At 36.8% G+C, this 17,260-nt stretch overlaps 1 protein-coding gene across 1 annotated transcript in view; it reads right to left on the reverse strand.

Annotated features, from left to right (window-relative positions):
- Positions 1-2,262: 2,262 nt before the first annotated feature.
- The window catches only part of LOC122755570 (gamma-glutamyl hydrolase-like), a 31,861-nt gene continuing 16,863 nt past the window's right edge, over positions 2,263-17,260 (reverse strand). The window contains exons 4-10 of the mRNA XM_044004223.1: positions 14,913-14,997; positions 11,299-11,437; positions 9,162-9,268; positions 8,983-9,073; positions 6,897-7,034; positions 4,496-4,635; positions 2,263-2,782 (exon numbers count right to left, since the gene is read on the reverse strand). Of these exons, the coding sequence (XP_043860158.1) occupies positions 4,514-4,635; positions 6,897-7,034; positions 8,983-9,073; positions 9,162-9,268; positions 11,299-11,437; positions 14,913-14,997 (682 nt within the window). The 3' untranslated portion in view covers positions 2,263-2,782; positions 4,496-4,513. The remainder of the gene's footprint in view (positions 2,783-4,495; positions 4,636-6,896; positions 7,035-8,982; positions 9,074-9,161; positions 9,269-11,298; positions 11,438-14,912; positions 14,998-17,260) is intronic.

The raw sequence follows: 17,260 nt of genomic DNA on the forward strand, positions 1-17,260 counted from the left end.
CATGTGTGTTAATTTTACAAAAAAAATCAGAAGAAATAAAATTGTAAATGTGACTAAGTCTCTCCATCTATGCCTAGGCCAAAGTCAGTATCTAACACAGAGAATATTCTCAACAGATGTATTTTGAATGGAAAGGAAAAAATATTTGGGGGGAGGTAATTTTTTTTTCAGGGCAATGAGTGTTAAGTGACTTGCCCAGGGTCACACAGCTAGTGTTGTGTCTGAGGTTGGATTTGAACTCAGGTCTTCCTGAATCCAGGGCTGTGCTATCTAGCTGTTCCTGGGGGAGGTAATTTTATCTTGACATTGCTCTACTTCCACCCCTACTCTCACATAACTACCATATTTCTTTTTCAATTTATCTATAACCAGACTTTTAAAATAATTGCAACTATTCCTTTCCTATCCTCATTGCCTATTAACTCCTTGAACATTTGCAATCTGGATTCTAGACTTATCATCCCCTTGTAACTACTCTCTCACAGAAACCAGTGATCTCCTGACCACCAAATACAATGGTCTTTTCTTCTTGTCATTTCTACCTTCACAACACTTTGGATATCCACCCCATGCTCTTCCCTCATACAGCCAACAACCCTATTTCAGCCCTTCATCACTCCAGTCCACCACCTTCTAACCCTTCCTCCATCCAACTACTCAAATGATTTTCTTAAAGTGCATCTCTGACCACGTGTCCATATTACTATATAAAATCCAATGGTTCCTTATCACTCTGAGCATCATACACAAACTTCTGTCTGGTATTTAAAGCTCTTCACAAGCTGCCCCTAACCTACCTTTCTAAACTTATTAAACACTACTCTCCTTCATGCACTCTACAGTCCAGCCAGACTGACCTGACAGTTTCTCATCTCCCACCTTTATGCCTTTGGCTAACCTCCATGCCTGGAATTAACATCCTCCTCACCTCTGCCTATTAGAAGCTTTAGTTTCCTTGGAGATTCAGTTCAAGCACTGCCTTGTGCATGAGTCCTTTCCTGATCCACCCTAGCTGTTAGTGTTTCCCCCACCCCAGGAACTTTGTAGCTCTTCTATAAATACACACATAGATATATAATACGTAGGTTCCTTGAGGCTGTTACACTTTGTCTTTATACTCTCACACTAAGCAGTTTCTGGTACCTAGGAAGCACTTAATAAATGCTTGTTATTTGATCAACCAAAGTAGCATTTGACACTGGTGATTACCCTCTCCTTGAGACTTTCTTCCTCTCTGGCCTCTCTAGCACATTACCCTGGTGCTCCTCCCTCCCTCTGATTGTTCCTCTTGGACCACCTTGTTTCCTGAAGTTCAGTGTTCAGCCCTTGGTTCCCTTCCTCTATATTATTCCTCTCCCAGCTGTGCTTCTGGTTCTTTTCCACCATGACTCAGTTGCCTTCTCATCCTTGAAGATCCCTCTGCTATGCTGGCCCCCTTTTCCCACTAGTAAGTTCCTTCCAGAACTACCACTTTGGGAGTAGGTCCAGACTGGCCTTGCTTCTTTCCTCTCCTGACCCTGCTTCTGACTCTCTCTGGACTTTACCACTATCCCCTAGTGGGTACCTTCCCCCGCCCCCCACACACACACCCCTTTTAGCTCTCTTTTATGTGTTGTCTTCCCCCATTAGAATGGAAGCCCCTTGAGAGGAGGGATTGTATTTCTTTTTCCTTATATTTATCTCCCAGGCACATATGTATATAACACAGTGGCTGGCACAAAGTTAGTGCTTAATGAATGCTTGTTACCTGTTGCCCACCTGACTCTGAACTCCTACAGTGCTTAGTATCTATTCCATCTACTTGGTGTTTTCCTTGCCTTGTATTGCTACTTAACTACTTAAGTGTCTAACTTCTCTAATAAGATTTTTTTCAAAAAAGAAATCTCATCATATACTTTGTGTCCATCTCTTGCCTTCCACCCATAGAGCTAAACACTATGCTACTCAAAAGCCCTTAATAAATATCTGTTTAATGAATGTATTCACATCACCATAATAAGATGGACCCAGATAGCTCTGGAATAGAGAGTAAGACTGATGACCTTGCACAACCCTCCCTCACTTAAATCCAAATCACTGGAAGTCATGACATCACCTCCCAATATCATGGTCCTCTTTGAGAACAAAGTACAAACAACAACATCACTGATGATATTGTTGGCTTATAAGAAAAAAGTCTGTTTGGTAATCTTTATTTTGGATGTTGCATACTCATTAACTTCAATTAAATAATATTTACCAAATAAAACCAAACGAAAATACTTTAAGTTTTAAAACAAAAATATTGTTTACTTACAAATACATCACTACTACATTCCACATGTACAATGTATATGTTGCAAAGTTTTCAAGACTCTGAATGTCCAAGGTCTGTTACCTATGTGTGTCATGCACACACCAGATTGCAATTTCCGAATTTCTGGCAAGGATCTCCTTAGGAGGATAAATTTAAGGTATCCCCTTTAACTCCATATAAAATGCAAGGTGGGTAGTTTCTCCATATGCCTATTCCTTCTTTCCATGCTGCAAACAAGTGCTCTGTATTCAGAATTTCTCCTTTAGTGTCTATTCTTTACCACTACTTGTCCTCTCCTAGCAGAATCTCAGGATTCTGAGGACCAGCAGAAAGTGAAGTCTCATGGGAATGTCTCACACTTTTCCAGACATGGCCCATATGTTGATTTGTTTTCACTGGGAGGGAGGATTCCATTTGGAGAGTGCAGTAAGTCATGTGATTATTGGAAAGTGATAGTAATATAAAAGTAAAGAGCATCCAAAAAACCTAAAAAAAAAAGAAGAAAATGAATCTTGAGTACTGACAGTCTTACATGTAAGGCACTATATGACATTAGCAGCCTGATCATAACAGTTCAGGAACTTAATGATAGTGTTACAAGAAAAACTGGGAACAATTTTAAATGGGCACTAACTAACCTAGCATAGCTTTACTTGGTCCCATCTGAAATAACATCTTGTTGAGAAAGTATTTAATGCACAGCTAGTCCATCAATTCACAAATTTCTGTAGCCCATAGGACACTGTACTAGGCATAGAAAGGATATCAGTAATAACCTAGGGTAGCTGTTCTCAAGTAGTTTACAAGGAAATTGGGGAGAAAAGTGAAGCCAATTCAAAAAGTAAAGAAATGGTGCAGGGCTCATTTAGTAAGTGCCAAATGAGGGGTAGAAAAAAATTAGTTGAAAGGGGGAGATCACTGTTGTGTGGGATGCTCAAAAGGAAGTTTCATTGAGGAGGTAGGACTTAGAGGAAGGCTAGAATTGGGAGAGGCAGAGAGGATGATTTTCATAATCTCTTCATGAGGTAAACAGGTTATAAAATCCTAATTATCACAGTATAGATTGGGGAAGCACCAAGAAAGTTAAGTCCTTGATGATTAACTCCATTCAGTGTCAGAGATGATTCTATTTCTCAGTTTTCTCAATTCCCACTCAATTGCCTTTCCTCTTTAAAGAAAAAAAAAACAAATTCATAGTTCACCTTTTCATTTAGGCTTCTAATATCCTGTTACAAACAATTTTTTTAAAAAAAGGACAAGTGGAGAGGTATGGCTCCCAGAAATATCTCACTGACCCCAAACAGTGGTGACAAGCATTAATGTATCTTGGAATTTACTACTTTATCAAAGTAAGAGGATCTGTACTGCAAGACTTAGAATTTGATGGAAGCTTAGAGAGTTTTAATTTAAACAGAGAATGAAAGTGAGTATTATACCACAAATAGATGCATTTCAGATTAGACCCTAGTTCAGTGAGATCAGATGACAAAGGAGATGGTGAGTGTCCTCTTGGGCTTTTTATTATTAGAATTTCAATGTTAAGTCAATCACATACTTGACTAATTTAAATTTCCTTCAATTTTGCTTAAGGCTCAAGGTTAAATAAAAAAATTAATTTAATCTTGTCAACTAATAATTTTTCTTCATAGAAAGGCTAATTATGTTTAAAACCCAAATTATGCTACCCAGATGATATTAAATCACCTGTGGTATTTTACAGAATTACTGTTTCATTCATGACAGTAAAAATCCTTTCCTATATTTTCAATAAGCCATATTTTTTTATAACTTGAAGAAAGCAAGAAGAATATTATTATTTCTTTAAATGTAATGGAGGGGGCAGCTAGGTGATGCTGTGGATAAAGCACCAGCCCTGGATTCAGGAGGACCTGAGTTCAAATTTGGCCTCAGACACTTGATGCTTACTAGCTGTGTGACCCTGGGCAAGTCACTTACCCCTCAATGCCCTGCAAAAAAGAAAAAAAAAAGGTAATGGAATTTTCCACCTGCTGATTGGATACAATAAAGTATAATCTAGAAGCTTCATCTCATTGAATGGAAACGTAGGCAAAGAAAATCTACAAAGACAAAAAACAGAACAAAATAACAACAGGAAAAAAAATGACTTGGCCCCTTACTGCCATTGACATGAATAACAATAGTTTAATGATTGTATTAACAAATCACTGTGGTTCTTACAAAATTTTCCAAGGACATTCAATCGAAAAAATAGCATTGCTGAAATGAAGACTCATTCCCAGTGAAAACAGGAGTGTAATTATAAATCAATGCCTTAGTTTCTTCATCTTCACTTGCAAAATGGTGATGGCTTTTTCGAGCTAAAAATAAGATAAAAAAGAAATACACAGAGAACATGTCAATAATTAGTATCATTTTTAAAAAGACATCTGATAAGGGGCAGCTAGGTGGCACAGTGGATAAAGCACTGGCCCTGGAGTCAGGAGTACCTGAGTTTAAATCCAGCCTCAGACACTTAACACTTACTAGCTGTGTGACCCTGGGCAAGTCACTTAACCCCAATTGCCTCACTAAAAAAATAAATAAATAAATAAAATTCAAAAGACATCTGATACCACAAGGTTTCTTGCAATGTTTGTGCTTACATGAAAATAATAATTAGCATATCCAGGAACATGATGGCACCAGTTCAAACCACCTTGAGAGAGATAATTTGTTAAATTTTCTGTGCCAGCCTTCATCCTTTGGAAATCAGCAAATACTGAGAACCAGGGGCTTGAATTCTTATTTAGTTGGTTGTTTAGACTTAAGGAGGCTAAAGTTAAATGTTAAATAAATGTTAAAGTGGATTAAACTTAAAAGTGTGTCATGAGTGTATTTTTTTCAGAGCCATTTGTTAAATATTTACCAATACACTGTCAAGCATATAAATTCTCAACTGGACAAAAATAATATTTTGTCAATTTTCCCAATAAAAGAGTCCCTTATTTTTCATCTCATCTATTGATTTCTGCTGATTACAAGTCTATAAGTAGCTGTTCTTGCCTGGTTCTAGATTCAAGTTTAGCTCTCATTAGGAAGTAAGCTACCAGGAGGAAAAAACACAAGTATAAAAAGTATTTTGATCCTCTTTTCAAGAAGGAATGTAATATGAAGAGCAAATAAACTAGTCTCTCCCGTAAGTACCTATTAAACAACCTTGACTTTGTCCCTTCAGATTTATTAACAACGAAGTCTTTTATTCCTAACCACAATGTCTATCCAACTACTTTGGAGCAATACACTTTTTTTTTTAAAGAGTTGGGGTTTTTTGTATTAAATAACCTGATACAATTCTAGACACAATAGAGCTAAGTATGATTGGTTCTTATGCTCAGAGAACAAACAGAATTATTGATGGCAAACAAAAAATAAAAGTATCTTTGCAGAGAATCTTAATTTTAATTTAATTTAATTTTAAAAGAATCTTAAAATTACAAATCTACAAAATTTTTTACTTGACCCTCATAATTTTATTCATTCATGTCTATAATGCAACCCTTCTTTGATTTGTTAAATGCCTTTGTAACTCAAATCACTAAATTAAAAACATAATCACCTAATTGCACTAAAATGCCATCATCACTTGCAATTATAAACATGACTGGGAGAGAAGGGGGGAATAGGACAAAACATTTCATATTAGTTTTTTCTAAGGCAGAGGCTCTTAACCTGTGGCCCACAAGCCACTTGCAGTTGTACAGTAAAAAGAATACATCCTTATTTCAGCTTATTTGGTTTCCTTTGTAATAATGTATTTCATTTTAGGCATTTAAAAACATTATTCTAAAAAAAAACCAAACCATTATTCTGAGAAGATGTCCACAGGTTTCACCTGACTATCAAAAGTGTCTGTGACTCAAAACAGGTTAAGAAATTCTACTCTAAGGCCTTCTGGGAAAGTTTTAAAGTCACAAATATCTGCTTCTGAATTAAGTTTATATAAGGCTTGAAAGAATAAGATTAAATTTTCAGAAGGCCTATTAAAGTTCTTCCTCTTGTCAAAAAAGTTTCGTTAGCGAGTATGTCTAAGATCCCTTGCCCCTCTAAATCCTATACTCATATTTAAGGAATGAAAAAAACAGGACTCAATGCCAAAGATACTATTCAAAGAATTAGCTAAACTAAGAAAGTGATCTAATGCTATTTATCAAATTAATTTTCCTACTTTTATTAGCCTGTCTACTCCTCACATATAGGTCTTTTGTCCAATTCTACTGTTCCTCCAGATTTTTTTCCACCTAGGTCATTTCTGAAACTTCTGCATTTTTTTTTTACACAGAAACATTTGATCCAGTGGTGCTGGTAAATATTTAACGGCTAGCTCTCTGAAAAAAAATATACACATAACCCACTTTTAAGTTTAATCTGCATTACAAATATTTCACATCTAGACAATCAGCAAATAAATAAATCAAACCATGATTTTCAGAACTGGCCAATTTTCAAGGAATAAAAACTCATTCTGAAAATTTAACAACCAGCTCTCTCAGGCTGGTCTGAGCTAGTTCCAGCACACTCCTAATTCTACCTGAAATATGAGTTTCCATGAATATAGAATTACAGAACTAATTTTCCTTACCTTCATTTACAAAGAAGTCTGCCATGTAGAATGAAGTTTTAATAGCTAATGGTGAATGGACTATACCCGTTAAATTCTTCCATTCAAAAGCACTCTTCTCCGGATGCCACTGGACACCATAAATGGGGTATTTATAAGCTAAATTAAAAGAAAAAAATCACGCAATTGGTAATAAGAATGCATTAAGATCCTATCTACATTTGTCTTAAATGTAATCTCTATTTATGTCACCATTTTACATACACCTACAATAAAGTCCTACTCCAATCAGTGCTTCATGGTGGCATGGAGGTGACTATGGGTGCTAGAAGGCCATGTCAGTGGACTATAAGTACTGGAATTTGCCAAATTTGAAAGACTATCAAGTTTAGTCTTAGAGACAAATGGTCTGTCTGCTCTCTGAAGGGCCTCCTAGTAAAGTGTAGAGTGGCTCATTATTGCAATTCCTTGGCTACCAAGTGATGAATTTGTGTGACTACAACTACTATGGGAGGCAATACCATAGCAATGACATTGTGGATCTTTCAAAAATGTTGAAGAAGCATACTTCAAGACATCCAGTAGAATGTCTGCAATCATCTGGTAGGCATTTCCAGAGTTACAGCTAAATCAAAGGGCACTTGAAATTTCCAATGAAATATTTTATTAAAATGAAACTTGGGGGGGCAGCTAGGTGGCGCAGTGGATAAAGCACTGGCCCTGGATTCAGGAGGACCTGAGTTCAAGTCCAGCCTCAGATACTTGACACTTACTAGCTGTGTGACACTGGGCAAGTCACTTAACCCTCATTGCCCCTCAAAAAAACAAAAACAAAATGAAACTTGTCACATATATTTAGTATGTTTCTCCTTTACTATAAGCAGAGTACAAATAAACTCTAATGGTTAGATTCCATCTCAGTATGAGAGCTAATCACGTATTTCATTAAATCCACACAAATACATTTTTTTTTTTTGGTGGGGCAATGAGGGTCAAGTGACTTGCCCAGGGTCACCCAGCTAGTAAGTGTCAAGTGTTCGAGGCTGGATTTGAACTCAGGCCCTCCTGAATCCAAGGCCAGTGCTTTATCCACTGCGCCACCTAGCTGCCCGCTCACACAAATACATTCTTTTACCCCACACTGCCTACTTTGTACCTTTTCAACCACTTATATAAAAATAGAGTACATGACTTGGAATCATGAAGCTCTTTGTTCAAATTCACCTCCAATATTTACTACTTGTATAAGAGAAGCCACTTCATGTCCCTGAGCCTCAGTTTCCTCTTCTGAAGAATAAGGAGGTTGACCCAAATGACCTCCTAAGTTGTCTTCCACCTCTCAATCTATAATTCTCTTCAGCCAAATCAAAGCAATAAATTTTACTAAGCAGCTATTATTTGCAAGACACTGTGATAGACACTTCTGGGAACTTCTTTCTAACTGGCTAATCATAGCTTAATAATATGAGTTGGTTATATACATATACATAAACACATATACACGTATATATGTATATGTTACATATCAAAACTGTGGGTCAAGACCCCATATGGTATCATAGGTATAAAAAGGAAATGAGCGTGCTTCTTCTCCGCCTGGCACATATCCAAAGTTATATACACCAAAATGCTCATTTCCTTTTATCCCTTCTTTCCTACTTCCCATAATCAGCTGTTATTTTCTTTCTCTATTCACTTTTTGCCTTCACCCCTCCCTTCTCTCCCTTTACTTCTCTCTTCTCCCACCCTTTATCTCCCACTTTCTCTCCTTTCCTCCTCTCTGTGTATCTCTATGTCTCTCTTTTTGTCTCTCTGTCTCTCTCTCTCTCAAAATCCACTCACCACTCCTTCTAAAGACTGAATCAAGTAAGTGACTATGAAAAGATAGACAATAAGAGGAACAGCAAACACAAGTACCTCTCTGACCCCAAGGCAGAGTCCAACCTCATCTCTCACTTCCTCTACAGCCCTAAAAGTGACAAGTTTTCCATGGCTATGATCAATATAGAACTACAGAATAATGCTGTATGAATATAAAGAATATTGAGTGAAATAAAGTATATGTGCTAACTGTAAAATAAAAGTAAAATAAAATGCATGTGCATACCTTCCATTGTGGAGATAAATTCAATGTCTTCATATGTATTTGTAGATAAAACTCTGTAAAACTCACTTAGCTCCTTATTCAGTGTAAAATTCTATGGCACAAAGATTTTTTTAATTACACATTTGTTTCTTCTATAGTTGAAATTAAACTCATCTTTATTCTTTAAAAAATTAGAGTACCTTCAAGGAAAGGCTCCACTCATGAAAATTTGAAGTTAGGGGTTCTGTTGCATATGCCTCTATCAAGTCCTTAGAGAAATTCTGGAACATCCTACTTTCATTCACAGCTGAAATTTAAAAAGAAGATAAATTAATAAAACTCAATAGTATCATTTGTATTCATCCAGAGATAGAATTATTGGAACAGGACAAGTATGAATGAATTATTGACTAAATGCTAATATTCAGATGTTTCAAAAGAAAGATAAAATGTTTCACATTTAAAACTAATTGACTAGGGGAATCATCAATGGCTAGAGAATGAATAGGTCCTAGAGTCTGACAGGCCCCGGTTCAAATTGTGTCAGTTGTGTGATGTTGGTCAAGTCACTTACCTCTCTTCAGTATTAGTTTATTCATCTATAAAATGGAAAAAATAATATCTGGAACTCCTACCTCATAAAGTTGTTGTAAGGCTCAAAAGAAACAGCATATGTTTATTTTCAAAAGATAAGAAAAAGCAAAAGTGCAATAAAATTACCAGGAAAATCTAATTCAACCACAGCCACACTTATCATCTAACTTTCTTCACCAACATTACTAAGCAGAAGTTTTTTCAGGAAGCTTATCATATTACTTTATACCCAGAGAAAAGTCTATCTAAGTATTATTTCAGAAGGATCATGGGATCATAGATTTAGAACCAGAGAGATCTTAAAAAGTCATCTAGTGCCAATCTCCCAATTAATTTCTCAATAAACCCACTAAATCAATGTAGTTACTCACTATATAACAGATTCAATTATCTACATAAATACAATGTGGGAAGGCTAGATAAATTGTCAGTGAGCAATACAAATCACTTCCTGCCATTCCTTCCCCCTCTACCACTTTTTTTTTTCAGGGCAATGAGGGTTAAGTGACTTGCCCAGGGTCACACTGCTACTAAGTGTCAAGTGTCTGAGGCCAGATTCGAACTTTGGTCCTCCTGAACCCAGGGCCAGCGCTTTATCCACTGTGCCACCTAGCTACCCCTGCCATTCTTATATCAACTATCACACCTGTCCTTCCAGATCCCAGTCTCATTCCTATTCTATGTATTCCCAGTCATGAAAGACTGATATAACCACAATCTCTCTGCCCCATAGATCATCTCTTATACAAATATATGGGCACACGAATACCCACATACAAAAAATAAACAGACACAGTCTTAATTTTGTCCAAAATATTGTTGTAGCTGTTACTTACTCTTTTGAGGGTAGAGCAAGGGAAAGAAAAAGAAATTAAGTTTCATAAAGAGAAAATGCTTCTATTCTAACTGCAAGGTATTTTTTTGGCATTAGGAAGACCTGAGTTCAAATCTTCCTTTAGATACATACTCATCATTTGGCCATGGCTAAGGTTCTTAATGTTTCAGGGGCTCAGGAAACCACTTACTTTAATGGATAGAGATTCCATGTTGGGAGTTCCCTACACAAATGGTGGTACAGTGGATAAAGCGCTGGCTCTGGATTCAGGAGGACCTGAGTTCAAATCCGGCCTCAGACACTTGACACTTCTTAGCTGTGTGACCCTGGGCAAGTCACTTAACCCTCATTGCCCCCACCAAAAAAAATTTTTTTAAATTTTTTTAAATGAAAAGAATGTATCTCTCTGTATTACTCAGTATAAAAAAAAAAGGAAACATTTGCTGTAGAAAGAGGAAAAAACATATTTAAGCTTATATGTATTGTTTTTCAAATATATAATGCTGTGATTAATAAAATACAAAATAATTTTAAAACATTAATGAATTCACAGAAGGGTCTTCTCATGACTTTCCTCACTTAAGCATATCAATATTATAATTAATATAAACATGAAAGTTTTAAAAATTTGGGGATGCTAAAAAGAGGTCTTAAAACTTGAAAATGTGTAGATCATACTATAGTAGACATACTACTCCACCTCTGTAAATAAGAATTTCCCAAAAACCTTCAGACCATTTTTCCAGAGGAGTTCAAAAATACTCAATCATCTATAAAAAAATAATTTACTCCCTCACTCAGGTAACATGTTAGAACCAGCGAGAGTAAAAAAGGATATCTTTGATAATTTTTACCTAGTGATCTTGGCAAATAATTGCATATTGAAGAACCTTTAACTGAAAACCTACCTTTGGTAAAGTTTAATGGCAAGGCAATTCCATTGGTTTTGGTCAAAGTTAGTAATTTTTTCCCACTGGTCAAGACAGTAAGCTCTTCAAATCCAAGGCACGTTCCCCAAATGGGAAAATAATCTCCTTCTTTATTAGCCTTCATGTAGAGAAAGAAAATAAGAAACTCAATTCATATACTGACCTCAATGGCAATAAAACATATAGGATGTCCATTCTAAGAAGTTTTCTAAAGCTAGTCTTTTTTCTAAAGCTTACGTTGTAATTTGTGATCCATGGACCTCTGAAGAGCTACAAGGAGGCTAGTTCACCGTATGATTCAGTGTACTTAATGAGCAAACATGTTTTCTATAGACAGAATAGACAATATGTCACAGCATAAGTACGTTATTACTTTTCAGATGCCAACTAATTGTCATTATTCACAATAAAATACAAATCATTTAAAAATAATATTGAATTCAGAGTAGCTTTTTATCAGGAAGTAGTCTAGCAATCAGTGGATATAAACACTACCAGTACCATATGGGAATTCACAAACATATTTACATCAAAAAAGAATCTTCCTACTTGAAGAGGTTGGAAATCACTAGTCAAAAGTCTCTATATAAGCATATTTGAAATGTAAGGTCACGAGTCATTGGGCTTCTCATTTAAAAAAAAAAGTTCCTTGAAGGCCAGTTAATGAAAGTTTTATTGTATATGTCTGAATTTACATAAGAGAAAAATCAAAGGTAACTATTTACTTTACAAAATGGTTATTGATAGTGTTCCTTTAAGTAGCAATTTTTTCTACATTTTAATTTATTACATTTTTAAAAATTCAAGTTCACTCATGGATATTCATTTAATAAATTACTGAGAATTTAAAATATGTAAAGTGTTAAAGGTGATAGAGATATGCATATAAATAATTTAGGACTTTAAGTATCTAGTAAGAGAAATGAGACACACAAACAATTTAAGACAGGAAAAGGTAAGCAATCCATGAGAGATCCAAATAAAATTCTATAAGAGGTAAGAGAAGGAAGAAAATGCATGAATGATGAAGGACTTCATGGAAAAGGTAAAAAATGAGGTGAGCTTTAGAGGATGGGTAGGATTTGACTATAAAGAGTTGAGGGTTGGAGAGAATGCATTTCTGATAGAAAATAATAGCACAAGAAATTATACTGAGTGAGAAGTATATATGAAGCTCAAGTAAGGACAAGTACACCTATTTGGCTAGAGCACAGGATTTATAGGAGTAATGGAAGCTAAAGTTGGAAAGTTAAGTTAGGGCCAGACTATGAAGGGACCTGAATGTTAAGGCTAAGAGATTTGAAATGAATCTATATAGAAAAGTAAGGACTGAATATTTTAGAGGAGGGAAGGAGAATGATCAAAGCAATATTTCTAACAGATTTAATCTGGAGGTGATATAGAAAATCCATTTGGGGATAGTAGTAGGCTTCCGCCAGTCTCGGTCGACCTCGAAGAGTCACAGGTGACAGTGTGGCTGTGCAGTCCCATACGGGAGCCGCAGCTCCTGCCCCAACGAGAACATTGGAAAACTGAGCTCTCTATTGTCCGTCAGTTCCTGCGTCTCATTCGTTTTTCTTCCTCCAGAGCTTGGAGGCCCATCTCAGCTGCGCCCAAGCTGCTCCTGAGTACTGAACTCCATCAGGCACGATCCTTGGCCATCTCCTCTCAGCTGCCAACGTCTATTCCCAGAGCCCTCAAGTCTCGCTTGCATACATCTCTGTAGTGAAGCTGGGGGCGTCCAGCAGGTCTTTGGCCTGAGGCTAACTCGACATAGAGTAGGTCTTTAGGAATGCGCCCAACTTGCATGCGGTGCACATAACCAAGCCAGCACAGCTGTCTTTGTTTCAGTAGCATGTAGATGTTTGGAAGCTGTGTGCGTTGGAGCATTTCTGTGTTGGTGATCCTATCTGACCAAGATATGCCAAGGATGCGCCGAAAGCAGCACATGTGGAAGCTGTTAAGCTTCTTCTCTTGTCTAGTGTCCATGTTTCACTGCCATACAGTAAGGTACTCAGGACACAAGCTCTATAGAAAGTAAATTTGTTTCATCTTGTCAGTTTACTGTTTGCCCAGATATGCTTGGCAAGCTTAGACATGTTTGAAGTAGCTTTTCCAATCCTCTGATTGATCTCAGAATCAAGTGACAAATTGTCACTGACAATAGAGCCAAGATATGAGAATTGGCTTACGACATCCAACTGGTAGCTACTGATGTGTATCAATGGAGGCAACATAGCACTCTGACACATGACTTTCGTCTTTTTTAAGATTAATGGTGGGGCAGCTAGGTGGCGCAGTGGATAAAGCACGGGCCCTGGATTCAGGAGTACCTGAGTTCAAATCCTACCTCAGACACTTGACACTTACTAGTTGTGTGTCCCTGGGCAAGTCACTTAACCCCCCATTGCCCCGCAAAAAAAAAAAAAATTAATGGTTAGGCCAAAGTCCATGCAAGCTTGGGAGAAGCAATCCATCAAGGTCTGCAATTCATGCTCTGAGTGACAGGCAAGTGCAGCATCATCGGCGAAAAGCAAGTCTCTAAGGGTGCTACCTCTCACTCTGGTTTTGGATTTCAGACATAAAACGTTGAACAGGCCTCCGTCTGACCGGGAATGCAGATAGATGCCATCAGTTGATGAACCAAAAGCATGAGGTAACAGCATAGAGAAGAAAATTCCAAACAGCATGGGAGCAAGCATGCATCCTTGCTTGACTCCTCTGTTTATGCTGAATGCTTCAGAGGTGTTGCCTTCGAACTGTACAACACCCTGCATGTTGCAATGAAAGGAGCGAATCAGGCTATGGAGGTTAGAAGGGCAACCAATTCTCGAGAGAATTTCAAAAAGACCTCTGTTAACCATATCAAACACTTTGGTCAGGTCTATGAAGGCAATGAAGAGGGGTTTTCTTTGTTCTCTGCACTTTTCTTGCAGTTGGCAAAGTGAAAAAATCATATCAATAGTTGACCTCCCTGCTCGAAAGCCACATTGCGATTTGGGGTAAACACGGTTAGCAAGTTTACACAGTCTAAGCAAGATGACCTTGGCAAACATCTTCCCAACGACGACGCTGAGAAGTGAAATTCCTCTGTAGTTGTTACAGTCACTCCTGTCTCCACTGTTCTTATAAAGAGTAACTATACAAGTATCACGCATATCCTGGGGCACTTCACCTTTCTAACACAGGCACAACAATTCATGCAGGGGTTTTAAGAGAACGTTTTTAGAGTATTTGATCAATTCAGCTGTGATACCATCTGCACCAGGGGCTTTTCCACATCTTAGGGAGCTAATTGCATTCTCAAGTTCCTCAAGTGTGGGTACATTGTCCAACTCCTGTAGTACAGGGAAGGACTCCATGATGTTTAAAGCTGATTCTGTGATAGAATTTCTGATGGTGTACAACTCAGAAAAGTGCTCTACCCATCTTTACATTTGCTTAACTCTGTCCATAATGTACTTTCCAGTTCCAATGGTGTGGGATTTGGGGATAGGAAGAGGAAATATAATAAAGACTAGAGACTAATGGGGGAGGGGAAGGGTTAGAGTTGTTATTATAAATCTGGGAAAGAAAGAACAATTAAAGATTACCTTCAGGGCCTTGTCATAAAACAGTTGGACTACATTGGTATATTTTGAAGTTGGAAGAAGGACAACTCCACCAGGAAAAAGTATCCTGAAACCCAATATAAAATATTTGTTTGTTTTTTCCACAGAAAACAGACAATTTATTTAATAAATAAAATATGTAGTAAGGATAAACATATGGAATAAAAGAAATATTAAGATAGTTAAAGTTAAGTATAGTTAAAATTACCAATGTTCCTAAGTTTATACAAAAATGAATACTTTGGCACTATTTAAGAAGCTTATAATTAAAAATAAATCCTTATTCAAAAACAACAGAATTTTATTTCTTTTCTGTTTAAATTATCAGAGATGTCAAAATGGGCACAAGATCTAAATATACAGGGTTATACCATAAGTAAATTAGAAAAGGAAGAAATAGTTTGTCACAACTGTGGAAAGGGGAAGAATTTATGACCAAAGATGAGGTAGAGAACATTATGAAATGCAGAGTGGATCATTTTGACTACATTAAATTAAAAAGGTTTTGCACAAACAAAACCAATGCAAACAAGATTAGAAGGAAAGCAGAAAGTTGGGAAACAATTGTTACAAACAGTGTTTCAAATAAAGGTCTCATATCTAAAATATATAAAGAATTGAATCAAATATATAAGAATACAAATCATTCCCCAATTGAGAAATGGTCAAAGGATATGAACAGGCAGTTTTCAGATGATGAAATTAAAATTAGTTACAGCCATATGAAAAAATGTTCTCTATCACTACTGATCAGAAAAATGCAAATTAAAATTGCTCTGAGGTACCACCTCACACCTATCCAATTGGCTAATATGAAAAAAAGGAGAATGATAAATGTTGGAGAAGATATGGGAAAATTGGAACACTAATGCACTGTTGGTGGAGCTATGAACTGATCCAACCATTCTGTTTTTTGGGGTTTTTTGTTTTTTTTTTTGGCGGGGCAGTGGGGGTTAAGTGACTTGCCCAGAGTCACACAGCTAGTAAGTGTCAAGTGTCTGAGGCTGGATTTGAACTCAGGAACTCCTGAATCCAGGGCCAGTGCTTTATCCACTGCGCCACCTAGCCGCCCCCTGATCCAACCATTCTGGAGAGCAATTTAGAACCATGCCCAAAAAAAGGCTTTAAAACTGTGTATACCCTATGACCCAGCAATGCCACTACTAGGTCTGTATTCCAAAGAGATAAACTACTGAGCTTAGTATAAAAATGATTCAATAAATGAGTTTTGATATAGGAAGAGGAAAGGAGAGTTAACTCAGTAATAAATAGAAGTAGGAAATGATCATTTGAGGCCTTCCCTCAGACTGTCAAGGTAGCTCTCTTAGAGGGACTAGATGAATAACAGCAGATGAACACTAGTATAAGGAAACCATATTACCAACGATTTTTAAGTGATACAGATAGCAGCAGAAAATCTGTGAAGGCTTTAAATACTTAAGCCACAAATATCTCACTGAGAGACCTGGATTCCAATGCCTAGAAGCCCTCTATGTAGGTAAAAATAAAAGTTTTCTCATGGAAAGAAAAAGTCAAATTTTAAATCCTGATTATTATTAGTTATATTTAGTGAAAGAAGGCATTATCTTGTCCTTTTTTGTATTCTTTTAAATCCAGAGTTGGATTATTGCATCTTGATTTGATTTGTTTTAGAGATAGAGATAGAAATAGAATAGAGATAGGGAGAGGGAGAGGGAGAGATAGAAGTAAAGAAAGAGAGAGAGAGGTAGAGATAGAGAGAGATAGAGATGATAGATATAGATATATATATGTGTGTATGTATATATATGTATGTGCATGTGTATATGTATATATACACATATTTATGATCTTGTTATCATTATATATATATACACATATATATAGTGATAGCAACAGTATAAATTATTAACAAAGCGCTATATTTACATAGATAAGAATAATTGGCTGATTTGCACATCTTTTTCTTAATTATATCCAGGTAGCACCACACATAGCCACATATAGGTACTACAATTAGAGGGCTAGTATCTAAGATAAAAAAGCAGCCTCTATGGAGTTTATCTTGCATATCCAAGTCTATCATGTGCTGGTTTTACAACACGGTTATAAAACTTTGTGGAGTGTAGGGTGTGTTCAGGGAAGACTAGTGCCTTTCGTGTGAGTCCTACTGAACTCTTTTCAGGGCTGCTTTCCATCTCTGGTGTCTACCTGATCCACCTAATTCTCACCTGTGGCTCCAAGAAGCTGTGGCATGCACAGCAGCCACACCCTAGTGAATCATTTTGGCAGATGGGCTAACCTAGGTTGAGGGTAACTAAGGTAACCATCGGTGTGTTGGCGGAGGTTGG

This window comes from Dromiciops gliroides, chromosome 1 (genome assembly GCF_019393635.1).
Source record: "Dromiciops gliroides isolate mDroGli1 chromosome 1, mDroGli1.pri, whole genome shotgun sequence".
Classification (NCBI taxonomy): Eukaryota; Metazoa; Chordata; class Mammalia; order Microbiotheria; family Microbiotheriidae; genus Dromiciops; species Dromiciops gliroides.